At 34.2% G+C, this 16,359-nt stretch overlaps 1 protein-coding gene across 3 annotated transcripts; it reads right to left on the bottom strand.

The window, feature by feature from the left end:
* Positions 1-6,880: 6,880 nt before the first annotated feature.
* LOC145042124 (disease resistance protein RUN1-like) lies at positions 6,881-14,465 on the bottom strand. Of its 3 annotated transcripts, none has more exons than XM_078990508.1 (8): positions 14,299-14,464; positions 12,780-13,544; positions 10,393-11,521; positions 9,978-10,295; positions 8,994-9,896; positions 8,292-8,907; positions 7,801-7,863; positions 6,881-7,246 (listed from the first exon to the last, which is right to left on the bottom strand). In XM_078990508.1, exons 2-8 carry the CDS (start codon positions 13,352-13,354, stop codon positions 7,242-7,244), a joined length of 3,609 nt encoding a protein of 1,202 aa, XP_078846634.1. In that variant the 5' UTR covers positions 13,355-13,544; positions 14,299-14,464; the 3' UTR covers positions 6,881-7,241. The 3 variants fall into 3 exon arrangements, with proteins under 3 accessions (XP_078846634.1, XP_078846627.1, XP_078846642.1); XM_078990501.1 differs by having other exon boundaries at positions 7,796-7,863; positions 14,299-14,463; XM_078990516.1 differs by lacking the exons at positions 6,881-7,246; positions 7,801-7,863 and having other exon boundaries at positions 8,640-8,751; positions 8,840-8,907; positions 14,299-14,465.
* Between the last annotated feature and the right edge of the window lie 1,894 nt (positions 14,466-16,359).

The raw sequence follows: 16,359 nt of genomic DNA, 5'->3' as shown, positions 1-16,359 counted from the left end.
CAACTTTTGGGCAAGGAAAAAAAGATTGATTCCAAAAGTCATAAGTAATAAATTGTGATTTTTGTGCCTTTTAAAAAAAACTTTTGTCTTTTGCCCCTTTAAATACTTTTTAAACCATTATTTTTGAAAAAAAGTGTAAAAGTTCTTTTATAAAAAGAATTTTAAAACTAAAAAAGTTATCTCAAACACTCCCTAAATCTAAACCAACAAACATTATTTTAAACTAAAAAAAAAAAAATCATAAGTAAACATCATCTTAAACTAAAAAAAATTATAAATACAATATTTTAAATACAAAACCAACCGGTATTTGTTAGACCATTCTCATTCATAACTAAAAGTAAAATTGGTTGCAATCATAATAATAAATAAATGAGAAATGGGGACAAAAGCCACCGACGGAGTGGGCATATCAAACATAGAGTTGGTATTACTTTTCTTTTCTTTTAATCCACATGTCCTCCTATAAATTAACCATCATATTTTTTACGATAAAATCATATATTTAATAAAATTTAACATTATCCACTTAAGATAAAAAAAAATACTGAAAATCGCAATTTTTTTTACCTATAAAAAGAGTATGATATCATATATCTTCATATCCAATCCCCATTTTGTATTTTAATCCCTTTTTATTTGTATTTTCTAAATATGGATGGCGAGTTTCCAAATTTTTATATAAATTTTGGAGACTCTCAAAATCATTCTAATGCTCAGTATTTTGAAAATTCTTCGTTTTTTTCAAATCCTAACTAAAATCCTGTCACAAATAATCTTTAAACATCACAAAATACTGAAAAACAACCACGATGAAATAAATGGGATGCTGCAGAAGATGTTGCTTTAATGTCAGCATGGTGTTTTGCTAGTGAAGATAAGGAGCGTGGAAAAAACCAAAAAAAAAGCATCATTGTGGGCACAAATAAAGCAACTGTATGATGCCGCTCGGGTTGAAAATCCAGAAAAGCTAAATAGCAGGAACGAAGATCAAATGAGAGGTCGTTATAAACGGCTTAGTGAAAATGCACAAAAGTGGGTTGGTGTGTAACGGGAAGCATGGTGTCGAAGAAGAAGTGGAATGAGTCAACAAGATATTGAAAACGAGGCTCCTAAACTTTATGAGGCGAGTGGGAATAAGTTCAACGACATTACCCATCACTAGTGGGCTTTAGAGTTAGATCGTGACACAACACGTTCCCGTCCTGAATGTGAAGTGGGTAATGAAGAAAGTGGTGGTAGCTCAAAAAGATCAAAGACTACTGAAGAAGGGGAGTTTTGTGTCCATTCCAACCCAGAAACCCCAACTAGTGATGGTTCAACGGTTAAACGTCCAACACGTAGAGATGCAACAAAAAAAAGGGAAAGGTAAGGCTTCTAATGAAATTGTTACAGAACTTCGCGCAATGAGGCTTGCTAGAGAAAGTGAACTTGAAGTCATGAAAAAAAGAATCGACTTGGATAAAGAAATGCAGCAACAAAGAATCGACTTAGACAAGGAAAGGGAGCAAAAAACAGATGAAAGGGAACTCGTCAAGATGCAACTTTTGCATTTGAATACATTGCTACAAAAGGAGCATTTATCGCTTGAAGAAGAAAACATGAAACACTTTCTAATGTCGAAGTTTTATGGAAACTAATTATCGGTCATCATGTGTTTTATATTTCCAGTTTGTCTTTTAATTAACTTGTAAAATATTTTATTATGTAGTTTTGTGTGTTATGTACTTGTAAGATATTGTACTTTTGTATTTCATGTATTTGTAATATATTTTATTAAGTAATGTTGTTTATAAATCTCTTTTGCACATGGAGTTGTCAGTAAGTAGGTCAGTAGGACACTTTGTCATCTACCAAATCGAATATTATCTTTATTTCTATGTGTCACTTTTGTATTGGATGCTTAGATTTTATTTAGATAAACTAATAGAACATTATCTTTACTTTTTATAATTATCTTTTTAGTATAAATAGGTATATCACTGGCATACTTTGATATCCAACACTAATTCTTCAAAGGTTTGAATTGGTTTGCTAATAGGTGTAAGAAGTTGGGTTTAGTTGGGTTGGGTATGTGGAAGAGAGAGAAAAAATAATCAAAGGTGTGCTGGTTGCAACGTCATTGATGGTAAGAAAATAAGGCACCATGTTTTTTTTATTTAATTGCTAAAAACCTTATATGGTAATATTTAAAAGTACACCCATTAGGTAGATAAGTTTTTTTAAAAACACTCATACGGTGAAAAACTCGCTTATTTTGAATTTCTTTATATTTATTTTTGGGTAAATTACATGGATGATTGTTGTGGTTTAGGGTAATCTGCGTGTTTAGTCCCTAACAATTTTTTTTTAACTGGAACTGTCCCTACTTTATATTTTTGTTGTACGTTTGGTTCTTATCAGATGTATAAAGACTACTTTGCCCTCGTCTTATAGAATTCTATATTAATGATTTATTTATTTTTTATTAATATATATATTAAATATAAAAATGTTAAAAAAAATCCTAAACCTAACCCCACTTCCCAATTCCCTCGTTCATGTTTTCTCCTACCTCCCGTCTTTTTCATTCATTGCCTCTGACTCCTACTATCGTCGACCACCAACAACTATTGCCCCCGGCCACCAGATTCCGATGATGGTTGTTTTTCCATCGTGTGCTTCCTTCAAAGCCCACCAACTGAACCATAAAAATCTCAAAATCTCAGAGGATACTGACGATGTTTGCCAAAGAACGAGGAGATGAAGCAGGCACTCGAACCAAACAAGACGATAAAAACTTGAGCCATTAGCCTCTTTCCCCATCTTAGACTTAGATTGGGAAGCATGTTATCGAACCAGACACGACAAATAAAATAGAGCTAGGTTGCACTAGGATTGTGGTTCACCTTCGCCCTTTACCCTCGTCGGCGCCCAAACCAAGCCTGACTCGATATGATTCCAGGTTCAATCTGTTTAATTTCATGTTTGATTTCGGTTTTAGGTTTAAATTCATATTTGAGTTCGAGTTTTGAGTTTGATTTCAGTTTCATACAGAGATTCAAGCTTTTTAGTGTGCTAATGGGGGTGGGGGTGGTGATACAATAATAACAAATTTCATCACCTTTGCAATGAAAATGGCATTCACATTCGTTTTTCATTCCCTTACACCTCTCAACAAAATGGCAAATCCAAGCAAATGTTAAGGACAATAAACAAAATGATTCGTACTTTATTGTTTCATGCTCATCTCCCACCAACGTTTTGGGTGGAAGCTCTTCATATGGCTGCTCACCTCTTGAACATACTTCCTTCCACTACACTTAAAAATGATACACCCTTTTTCAAATTGTTCAAGAAACACCTGTCTTATTCTCATCTTCAAGTGTTTGGTTGTTTATGTTATCCCCATAACCACACTTCTCACAAACTTGCACTAAAATCAATACCTTGTATTTTTTTTGGGTTATCCTACAAAACATCAGGGTTTTTGGTGTCTAAACCTTGAAACTCAACAAATTATTATATCCCGACATGTTATCATTGATGAGTCGGTTTTCCCATTTGGATCTATGACACCTCACACCAACCCCTTATATGACTTTCTTGATGATCGAAATGCAACATCATCCCTTTTTCGCCAAATACAAATGCTCCAAACACATCAACCCATCCTATGGTTAGAAGGTCTTGTCTTGGTACTTTCAAACCCATTCATCGACTTAATATTCATGTCGATTCCTCCTCTCCATTTCCCCATAATTACTTACAAGCTTTTAAAGATCCAAATTGGAATGATGCTATGAAGGAGGAATATAATGATCTTATCTCAAATAGGACATGGACTCTAGTTCCACGACCTCCTGGTGCAAATATTATTAACTGTATATGGATTTTCAAAAAGAAACAACATGCAAATGGGTCCTTAGCTCGATACAAGGCTAGACTGGTTACTAACAGTCATAGCTAACGACCGGGTATTCATTGTGATGAGACTTTTAGTCCTTTGGTTAAACCTACTATAATCTAAATTGTTCTTACCTTGGCTGCTTCACAGAATTGGGCAATCCGTCAACTTGATGTGAAGAATGCGTTTCTTCACAGTGATCTCCTTGAGACGGTTTATATGCATCAACTGTCTGGTTTTCAGGATCGACAACATCTAGATCAAGTGTGTTTATTACAAAGATCTTTATATGGCCTTAAATAGGCACCTCGAGCATGGTTTCAGCGGTTTGCTCAATATATTAAAAAAACTAGTGTTTTCTAATAGTCGATGCGACTCATCTTTGTTCATTTATCGACGAGGAACTCATAGTGCCTATTTACTTTTTGTATGTGGATGATATTGATCTCACAACTTCTTCCATTGAGTTATTACAACATATTATTTTGACTCTTGGTAATGAGTTCTCCATGACAGATCTGGGCAATTTGAATTACTTTCTTGACATTGTTGTCACAAGAGACAAATCTGGTATGTTTTTGTCTCAGAAAAATATGCTCTTGAGATTTTAGACTGTGCTCACATGCTTCAATATAAGCCTTCTCGCACTCCCACTGATATAGCTACGAAGCTTGGTTCTATCGGTTCCCGTTAGTGATCCGACTTTGTATCGTAGTCTAGCTGGTGGTCTCCAATATCTCACGTTTACTCGCCCTGACATTGCATATGTTGTTCATCGGATATGTTTGTACATGCATGACCCTCGGGAACCACATTTTTCTACACTCAAGCGTATTTTATGATATATTCGTGGTACTATTGATCATGGTTTACAGCTATATGATTCCCCTGCTCGTGGTCTTATTGCTTATTCGGATGCTGATTGTACTGGTTGTCCTACTACTAGACAACCCACTTCAGGATATTATGTGTTTCTCAACTCCAGATCTCTTGGCCTTCCAAACGACAGGGTACAATCTCTCATTCTAGTGCTGAGGCTGAATATAGAGGGATAGAAAATGTCGTTGCTGAGACATGTTGGATTCCCAATCTTGTGCATGAACTTTTTCAGCCTCCACCTCGTGTCACCATTGTTTATTTTGATAATGTGAGTGCGGTATACTTGTCTACTAATCTAGTTCAACATCAACGAACCAAGCATATAGAGATTGACATTAACTTTGTTAGAGACAAAGTTGCCTTGGGTTAAGTTCGTGTGCTTCATGTTCCCTCATCTTCTCATATATCTTCACAAAGGGCTTACCATCTACATCATTTATTGATTTCAGATTCGGTATGAACATCCGTGAACCTCCCGTTCTGACTCGGGGGGGGGGGGGGGGGGGGGGGGCTATTAGTGTATATTTAGTTGTGTATATTTTTTTAAAGCCTACTGATATGTGCATAATTAGTTAATTATTTAACATATATTCTTAGTTATTTTTGGTTAGTTATGAGAATAATATGGACAAAAGGTACTTAAAATGCTTTGAATTGTGTTTTCAGTCCAAAAAATATGCTTGGAGGCAAAAAGGAGAAAAGGGAAAGCAAGTGAAGGTTAAAGGGTGAAAAGGAAGACCTACTCGGCGAGTATCTCGACCTTACTCGGCGAGTACACGATGAGATGCCAGGAGATATGTACGACTGCTGATTTAGAGACAGATAAGTATTGACCTACTCGGCGAGTTGATTCTGCTACTCGCCGAGTATCCTCTGTTTTGAGATATCTTTAAAAGACGAATCCTTATCACATGGGACAGAACCCCTGGCGAATTTTGAAGAATTAGCTGCGACTAAAAGGTTCAGAAGGCGCTGGAGAACCCTAAGCTTCAAGAGTTGGAAGAATTCAACTAATTAGGTTGATTCTACTTCTTAGACTTAGGAATTAAACATGTTTGCTTTCATAAACTTTGTTTTTATGCTTGTTTCTACCGCAACTATGAGCTAAACTCGTTTTTGTTTCTGTTTGGGGAATATCAAAGAACTCCTATGGTTTAATTATTGAATTTTGCTTAATTGTCTATTGGTGATTTATTAAATTAAGTTTGTTAAAGAACCTTATGTATTAATCACTACTATTTTCTGTTAATTGGAAGGCAATTAGGTTGCATGAACATCACTTAATTGTTAACCTCGTATGTCTATGTGAATACTAAAACATATGCTTAGAAGTAATGAGTATGAAACTAAGATTAATAAGAAAATAGGAAGATTAATGTGTGAGCTTGTTTGAGAAACCATCAACAAGAGGTTAATTGAATTAATAACTTAATTGACCATTACAAATCTTATTTAATCCAAATAATTAATCTAGAGAATTAATTAGTTTAAACACTTGATCAACGCTTAAATTAGTTAATTGTCTAAGGGTTAGGAGTAATGAACGTGAACCTAACTACTATCTTTGGTAACCAACAGCAATTAATCTATCTTAACTTAAATAACCATAGGAGGGAATTGGTTGAACCTAAATAGAAACATCTTTATCAAATTTGGTGAATAGTTGTTGCTTTAGTTAATTAGTTAAATTTAGTTTGCTTAAGTTTCTAGTCTTGCAAAACTAGAGAAAAACCATTTACTTTTATTATTTGTTTTAGTTAAAATTAGCTATTAGTTTAATTTCTGTTCCCTGAGTTCGATACCTTACTTATCAATCTATACCACTTAAAGACAGGTTCACTGCCTTTGTGTGTTCAAATTATTAATAAAAAGTAGGGATAAAACTAGTTGAATTTACACACATCACCTACTTTGATTATTTCCTGTAAAGCCCATATGTAAACATACTTATATTAATGATATGAGATATGCATGGGAAAAATACTCTTCATATTTAGTTGTTCTTTAAAATTTTAAAACTATTCTCAAATTTAAGCATTTTTAGACATTTGGTGAGTCCTCTCCACGAACACAAAACAAATACGTTTACAATGTGTTTCATTCTTCAAAAAAAAAAAACGAAAGAAAAGAAAAACGATTTAAATAACTGAATTAAAAATGAAACAAAAGTACAAATCAATACCTTCTTGTATACTCTCACTGCTCAAATATACATGGTCTAACATAAATTCAAGGCAACTCAACACTGAGTTTGGGTGTTGGTTCAAGATGGGGTTTCGTGGTGGGAATGGTGGATGACAAAGAAAAATTCAAATACCTGAGGAGCAAACCATCTTACTTGTGGAAATTTTGGATAGAACTCATCGAGTTGCAGTAGCATAGGTTACCCATTTGACGAATGAATCTATTTTCAAATGAGACAGCCGCTCTTTTTCAAGCATTTTCATGTGAAGGATGAGACCTTGAAGATTCCCCCTTACCCTATGAATATAAGAAAAGTAAGAAAATTTTAAAATTTAATGTCTTATAGGGAGAGTTCTATTTAGGCAGGCACAGCCAAAATTTTGAAATTCCTAATCAACTAAAAATAATTGATAACAACAGCCAAATATATCATGTATTTGGCATACAAAAAAACAAATATAATAAAATAAAATAAAAAAACAAAAAAACACTGAATTCAGAGTCCTAAATGAAGGAATTAGGGCTTGGTATGTCCATAAAAGGTTAGGCCTGTTTAAAGTTGTACAACATTCCATTGCATTCCATATGCTCCCACTCGACTACAAAATATTTTACAGTTTGCTTGACATGCTCCACATGAGTATGTAAGGACGAGAGCTTCATGCCCCCATCTCATCAGACCCAACTACATTTAAATATTGCTATTTTCAAGCATCCATTGAAATGCTATAACTACTTCTATTTTGTTACATCCTAGCCCAATCAAAATATAATAGATAACATATTTGGCTGTGTATACCCTTTATTCATGCGATAAGAGAAAGGTTTGGGCATTAGAAAGTATACCTCACCTAAGCGACCAATTATGTCCGGCTTCCTTGGAGATAAAGCTCTAAACCACATTCCCTTTTTTTCTGAACAGTTAAAACAGATAAAAAGTAACGTGTTAATTTATACACACACATCCATTTGGACAAAGTAAATCCAGTGGGTCCCAAAATATTTATATGATCTAACATGTCAAAATATTTGATCAAGTAAAATAACAAAGCGGCCCATTTAGATGGATCATTGCTAGGGTCTATTCATCTTATAAACTAAAAGTAGAACTTTTATTTTTTATATTTTATAAAAACAAAATCCTATCTTATTATAAGTCAATCAAATCAATAATGCATGGGTGGATTTGGGTCATATGATCCATTTGTTTAAAAGATTTATATTATGATCCATCTATTATAATAAATGGATCATTATCAATCTATTAAGAGAACTGGGTCATTGGTCGGATCATTACACATAAGACTCAACAAATAATTTTTTTAATAAAAATAACATTTACCTTGAAAGTTGGGACCATCTGGAACGAATTTTCGATGATAGGGAAACAAGTGAATGCCATCAGCAAAAAACCGCATATTGTCTAGGATGTATTCTCCTGTTGTTGTTTGAAAAGGGGAGAGATCTCCACCAATTATGTGATTCCATGACTTGTAATAACCCAATGCATCTTCTTCTTCTTCTCCATCATCATACACAAGACTCACCCCACACTCCTTTACAAGTTCATCATCTGGCTCTGTAACAGTGATAGTAATGTGGTCACCAGCTTCCATCTCATTCATCCCAAACATCCAATGACTTAACATCACCCAATAATTTCCATCTACAATAACTCTGTCCATGTGACGCTCGTATATCCACATGCGGTTTTTTGTTATATTACTAATTGTGATCATTGGTGAACGAGGGAACTGAGGATCATATGAAAATTCCAACCACTCATCGATAGATTTCAATGTCTGTACATAGCAGAAGTTGAGTGCTGTAAGGTTTTTTGGAGATGATGATGGGATGGTAAATGATATTGATGTCCCCAGACTTCTATACCTAAACCAGCTCGGCATCTTCTCCTCTTCATACCACGTGCTGAATATTCCAAATTCATAATACATTGTCTGCCACATACAATCACATTAATTAATCACCATAATAATTATTTTATACATATTCACATAAATAGAGATTAATAACTACATAACACCTGGATTTTAGATTCCGGAGAGTTAGTTTGCACGCCTCTCTCCTTAAAGAAGTCTACATTAGTCCATCCCAAGCTACGTAATACCTTTTCCTCAACACATACCATTGCTTCGATTTTGAGCATACCTTCAATTTCATATGACCAAGGTGTATAACCTACCCTCCAGTTTGATGATAACTCTAGTGGAGACATTTCGGGATCAAATACAACTTTTTCTACAAACTGCTGCTGATCAGAATAGAGCAATAACCTGCTTAGTGTACGTGGAGGATGCTCAACTGACTTCAGTTTTTCACAGTTATTCATGCTAAGTATCTCAAGCCTAGGAAGGGTTCTCACACAACTAGGCATGGAGTTTATAGGATTGCCATCTAAATATAATTTCTTTAACATGGATAGGCAACCCAAGTCCATGGGAAAGGATTCATTAGACAAATTATTATTTGCAAGCGACAAACTTACTAAAGACCATGATAAAGAACTTGAAAACAACTTCAAATCACTTGGTATAGCACGCACAAAGGTGGAGGAAGAGGTTCCTTTGTATATGCCAATGTTACTATCCTTGCACATTTCCAGTGATTTGATATCCATATTCTTGATTCGAGATTCACCTAGATTGCATCCATCTAGCAACACAGTTTTAACCTTTTTTAACATTCCTATGATGTTTGTAAGATTTTCAAGCTTGTCGCAAGAGCTGAGATCCACGAAGAAAAGTTCAACACATTGATCAATTGATTCACAAACCTCAAGCAAACTAATGCATTTTCTAACGATTAACCTCTCAAGTGCAGGGAGTTGGTCAAAGTCACCAACACTACGAAGTTGTTTACAAAAACTTAAATTAAGAATTTTCAATGATCCAAGCAACTTTTTGTCTTTTAAGCATGACCCATCCAACTACAAAAAATGGAAATAAGTTAGAATAGTAACGAATTTTATAAACTGAACATGGAAAAATGATAAACAAAGATAACTTACCTTTTGTCTCTTCTCAAGTCGTGGATTACTATAACAACCGACAAATGATTCAATACTGCTGTATGACATGTCAAGAGCAACAAGATTCTCCATAGGTAAGTCTAAAGGTATAGAATTTAGATGAAAACCATGCATAGCCAAGCCTCTTAATTCCTCTGGAAAGTTCGCATAGGATCCATTCATATGCACATAATTAAGTTGTAGTAGCATCAAATTATCCATATTAATCAATGCATCTGTCTTTAGCTCAAATGATGCATCCTTCTCTTTCTCAAGCATTCGCATGTCAAGGACAAGGCCTACAAGATTTCCTGTTCCCTAAGAAGTAACAACAAACACAAATCAAATAAAAGAATCAGAAAATACAAAATACTTTGGATATACACACTATTTGCAAGCTTACATTGTCTCTTACCTTTTTTTGTTTTAACACTTTGAATGACTCCTCATGACACCATAATCGACTTCGCTTCCATGGTTTGTCAAGTGATTCTTGACGTATTAAGCATCTTCCCATATCTTGAATTAACTGATGCATGTTTAATTCGTTGTTCCATCCAATAGTAAGAAGGAATCTGTCAATGAGATTTGTGATCCCAGATTTCGTGTTTATATCACATGCCTTTAAAATTGTTTCACTAACATGTCTATCTATTCCAATAAAATAACAAGCAATATATTTAAACAACTCCTTATCATTGTTAGACGGCAAAGAATCAAAGCTCATTCTCAGGACATTATTTATAGGGGAACTTGTTTCTTTCTTTAGAACTTCTATACACCCTTCCCAGTAGGCTACATCTCTATTGTGTAGAGACTTGCCCAAAACTTCAAGAGCCAATGGATGTCCTTGACAATAATTCACAAGCTTATATAACACCTCTTCATACCCTGGCTTAGGATAGTTGCACATGAATGCATGGACACACAAAAGTTGTCGTGATTCAGTCTCATGTAAGCTTTGAAGCAAGACCTCTGTCTTCTTGGGTTTTATATTTGATTTGAAAAGTGCACAACTCTCTGTCAACCATGCGTCCTTTGTTGTTATAATGATTTTGCTTCCCGGGTGAAAACCTTTGCTTCCAAGCAATGCATCCAACTGATCAAGAGTACTGATATCATCAAGAACAAGAAATACCTGTTTATGAGCTACTGCATTCTCTATCTTTGAGGTGTATGCTAAAACATCATGAACTTTAGTTAAACTTGTTTTTGAAATGTCACCACAGAGTTGTTCTTGTAAATCAAGCAACCCATTAAACTTTCCATCACATTTCCTAGTAATATCTTCAATATAGCTGCTTGTATGGAATTCACGGCAATGTAACCCATAGACATATTTAGCTAAAGTTGTCTTTCCGATCCCACCCATACCCAAAATAATGAGTATGTCTGCCCTATGAGAGGATCCATTTTTCAACCATGAAGTGACAAAGTCAATATGATAGTCCATCCCAATAAGTAGCGGTTGAGCGCTCCTTAGGGGTACTTTTAATCTACGGTAGATGTCCTTCACAATTTCTCCAATAAACTCTGTCTCGAACCTGAAAAATAATTTAATAATAACTTCAAAACAAAATCTACAAAAGTAACTAATAGATTAGGAAAATTTAATTTATCCAAAGATCCAAATCAATTATATAAAAGCTATTAATTTTAATTAGGTTCTTTGCATCAAAACCATATTGTGTTTTCACTTTCTAACAATATAAGCATCTAGAGTGTATGGTCATAAATATATGTATAATAAGACCAAAGCCGCATACCAATGTAAGACAAGATTTCACTAACGGGCCATTTAACTTGATAAGGATCCTAAACCACTGCCACACTCACGTAAGCCATATTTTGGATAAGCCTAATGAGCCTAAGCCTTGGATAGTCTCCAGAAGAAAAATATACAAGGAAGGACATGTAGTGAAATGAGAGAGAGAGAGAGAGAGAGAGAGAGAGAGAGAGAGAGAGAGAGAGAGAGAGAGAGAGAGAGAGAGAGAGAGAGAGAGAGAGGGAGGGAGGGAGGGAGGGAGGGAGGGAGGGAGAGAGAGAGAGAGAGAGAGAGAGAGAGAGAGAGAGAGAGAGAGATTGTTTAGTGAGTAGATTTTGCATAATGTCAATTGTCTAGAATTTTCCTTGGAGAATTATTGTTCATCAGCTTCAATCTTAAACAGGAGGAATCCACAAATTGAATTTCCTTGTTGATTGTTTTGAGTCACTTGCTTTCAATTAATACACAGATCTCTTGTTTTGAGTTGAGAATTTCAAATATCAAGCTCTACCATAACTTTACTATGTTTCTATAAAACTATCAAACTTAACTATCTAAGAGGTGCGTCCAAAAAAAGTAGGTTATCTTTTACTACTTACAGGTTATCTTTCTAGAATGGTATTTTATGTTTATTTTTTACGATTACGTCTAAAAAAGGGCCAGTTATGGTATTGTATTTTTAATAGCTGACCCATAGCAAACGGTTAAAATTGATTTTCAATAGAAGCATAGAAAAAGAATGACATGGTTTATTTAAACGGACTAACCTATGATAAATTACTAAATGCATTACAAATGTGACAAAAATTACCAGCATGTTGACTCTAAACAAACTCATTTATCATTTATGAGATTACATAATTGAAAACATAGATTCAACTTCGTGCATCTTCTTTATTCTAATACATCAAATACACATGTCTATTTAATGATATCAAAAAACTTATTGAAATGCATAGGGAGAACATGATATTGATATTTCATGCGTTAATTAAACAAAATTACAGACATGAAGAAATGGGTAAGAAAGTAGTTACCTTCCATTGACATCATTTCCTTTTAAATTAGCAACATCTACAAGCGCTTTATTCCACTGTTCCATCTTTTGAGCCCATTGACTTCTTTTATCTGCATTTGTCTCTGCCTCCATCATCTGTCTATGCTTAGCCATTGCATCTCCAAAGCTACTTTGTTGCTTCCTGACATGGGCGGGCTCCACATGATAAAATATTGGGATGACAATATGGTTGGATGTGATACGCTGCTCAAGGATCAACACCAATTCATCCAGACACCATGTTGAAGAAGCGTAATTCTTAGACATCACAATAATAGAAGCCCGAGATGCCTTAATTGCACTCTCCAATTCCGGTTTCAGATCTTCCCCTGTTTCAATCTCTTCATCATCCAAGAAGGTACTAATATTGGCCTCTATAAGTGCCTCATAAAGGTAATTGGTGAAACTAAGACCAGTGTCAAGACCTCTAAAACTTAAAAATACATCATATCTATGACCATCAATTGATGAACTATGGTCATGAGTTGATGGACTATGGGCATGAGTTGACACAGAAGAAGAAGATTCTTCTGGAAGTTCAGATAGAACAACCATTATGAGTTGTGGGTTATTGACACTTCACCCTTCCCATGATTTTGTGTATTTATTTAAATAAATTTCTCCTTATATACAGGGTGTATCTCAGTAAGTTCTGAAACATCTCCACATATTATCTGTTATGAAAGTTGGTTTCAACCGCTTTCCTCACTTGTGCTTCAATGTCAGGATCTAGTACCTAATGCCTCTGCATAAAATCCAAAATATTAGTATCTACTATATGCAACTTAAATCTCATCAAATTATTTGAAACTCAATAATATTAATACCCTTGAATTCTTCAAAAAGAAACAGATTAAAATACAACACATATGAATTCTAATTGTGTTAATATACCACTTTTAATTCCCAAACATCAAGTTTCGAGTTGATTTTGGAGCTATATACCGCGTAATGTGTATGTGCGTTTTAACCCTTGATTTCGATCTGATTAACCCACATAAACATCCCTACTATTGTCTAAACAAAATCCATTTGAAGTTCACCTAACCAAATCAACACCAAATACCATTTTGTAAACAACTACAAGATTCATTAGTACCCCCCAACAAGGGAAATTGCAATACATATAGGAAATTTCAAGCTTGCACTAGATACGAACAAACAACTAAAAGATCTAAACAAAAAAAAAAGTTAGTTTCTTGACATGGTTGTTCATAGATCCCAGAAATTAGCAGCACAAATCTTTTCAGCTTCGGAATTCTTTATCACTAGATTTATTATCAGCATACATCAAAAGGATTCCAACTAAAAAGTCATCTCCTTTCTAAGGTTCGAATTTCAAACACTCAGAAGTAACTGAACGACAGTAATTGAAACAGACAAAATTCATTATCTGTTAACGAAATAAACAAATGATTATGATGTGATTTATGATTAATAAGATGAAATTGTCTAACAACATGTGAAACTAAATTGTAAACATGTCCCTTCATAGTTACCTCAAGGAGACCTGACACAGTGAGGAGGTTGAGCAAGATGACCGCTGAAAATTACAGAGGTTTTTTTGGCAGGAAACCGGCGAGTCAACGAGGGAGGAAGGGAGACTGCCGGAGAGAAGTTTGCTTTATGAATCGACGGTGTTCTTTTTTATGAAGGTAAATTGGGGCGTATTCTAACAAAAATTTTAAAGTCAGCGGGGAAACGGTCAAACCGCTAATCAACACCAGAGACTGAACAACTAAATTGTTAACATGTTCCTTCGTAGTTACATGCCTTACGCTCGAAGCTGTTCAAAGTTTTGATTCTTTTGATTTTATTTTTATATATTTATTATTATTATTATTTATTTTTTTGCTGTAACTAATGATATTTATGCATCAATAGTATAGATAAAATAATAATTATATTTTTGTGTGTACTAACAAAAATCACCAAATTGTTTATAGCAATTAAATTAAATATCCATTTTTTTTGTTAGTTTATCAAAATTACGATTTCACTTAGTTTGTGAACCATGACCGGGATGTTAAATGATCATTGTTATTGAACCCTAATGTCTTATTATCTTAAATTTGAACAAATCATTTTCACAAAAATCTCGAATCCTCCATAGACGTTAACGTCTTTATGTAATTACAAAAACCACCAAATCTATTGAAACACTTAAATGAAATATCTTTTTTTTTATAAGTTTAACCAAATGACTATAGGGGTCACCACTTTTAGTTAGTTCGTGAATCGTGAACATGATGTCGAATGATCATCATTATTGAAACCTAATTTCTTACGGTCTTAAATTTAACCTAATTATTTTCGCAAAAAACAAAATCATCAAAACTTTTGAGGATCATGAGTTTTCTCGAATACATCAACTTTCACATGGTTATAGTATTACAATAGATTATGACCTGCGTAAATCACGGAGGAATATATAAAAATGTACATATAAAGGTATAAAAAAGCCGACACTAAAAAAAAGATAAAGTAACAGAAACAGGCTTAAACATTATTGGTATCATTGAAATGTCTGAAAAAAAACAATGAAACACTTGAATATGTATAATCGTTGAAGGACCACTTTGTAGATAAAACTTTTTGTTGTATTAGTTAGACGAACTCCCTCGTCATATATGAGTACCTTCAATCATGTTTTACTTGTGACGCAAGAAACAAAAAACATATAACTGAAAATGAGTGAAGACGGGCCTACACACCTATTTTTAGTGTAAGTTTATGGTTGGAAATTCTAGATGCCTTAAAACCATTCAACACAATTGAAGAGTAGATTGATTCCTCAAAAAAATCTAGTAACTCTGTCTCACGTAAAGAATTTGAACTCATATATTTTTTCCCTTTATCTTTCATAAATCCTAAAATGTAGTCATAAGTAGCATCAAATTCTTCATTTGTAAGGACCAAAATAGGTTTATCTTGAAAATATGATGGATCATCAAGATGATTTTCAAAGGATGGCTAAATGGTGGACACAATTAATATATATGGTTACTTACAGAGCGAACGACAATGTCTTCTGAAAATTCAACTTCAGATTCACCATCATTTGGGCCACCGGTATTACCTTCAACAATTTTAAGAATCTACTCATCAAATACTTTTGTCTCATCCAAAACATTAGTTAGACAACCAAACTAAAGCCTCATGTTTACGGTTAAACGTAAAACCATACATTTACGCCATAATCTGAATGAACATGATGTCTGGATAATATCTGAAAGATTGCCTCTTTGTATTGCCAAAAAATGTATAAAATCACCTCCAGGTAAAATGGTCATGCCTCCAAACGATTCTGGAAGATAAATACATACAGAGCAATGATATCCTCTTTGTTGACCATATTTGATGTATAGACTTCACTGTCATTTAACTGTTCGTTAGAGTTCACTAATACTTTTTTATTGGCATGCGATATCCCTCTAGACAATGCCATATAAAGTTGGTCATGCGAGAAACCTATTATGGGAGATAAATACAAGCATTTGGAATTGTTTGTCCCTGAGTTTTATTGATTGTCATCGCAAAACATAATCAGATTAGAAATT

This window comes from Lactuca saligna, chromosome 1 (genome assembly GCF_052625555.1).
Source record: "Lactuca saligna cultivar CGN05327 chromosome 1, ASM5262555v1, whole genome shotgun sequence".
Taxonomy (NCBI): Eukaryota; Viridiplantae; Streptophyta; class Magnoliopsida; order Asterales; family Asteraceae; genus Lactuca; species Lactuca saligna.
Note: the sequence above shows the minus strand (reverse complement) of the source record. Positions and strands in the feature narration are given on the sequence as shown.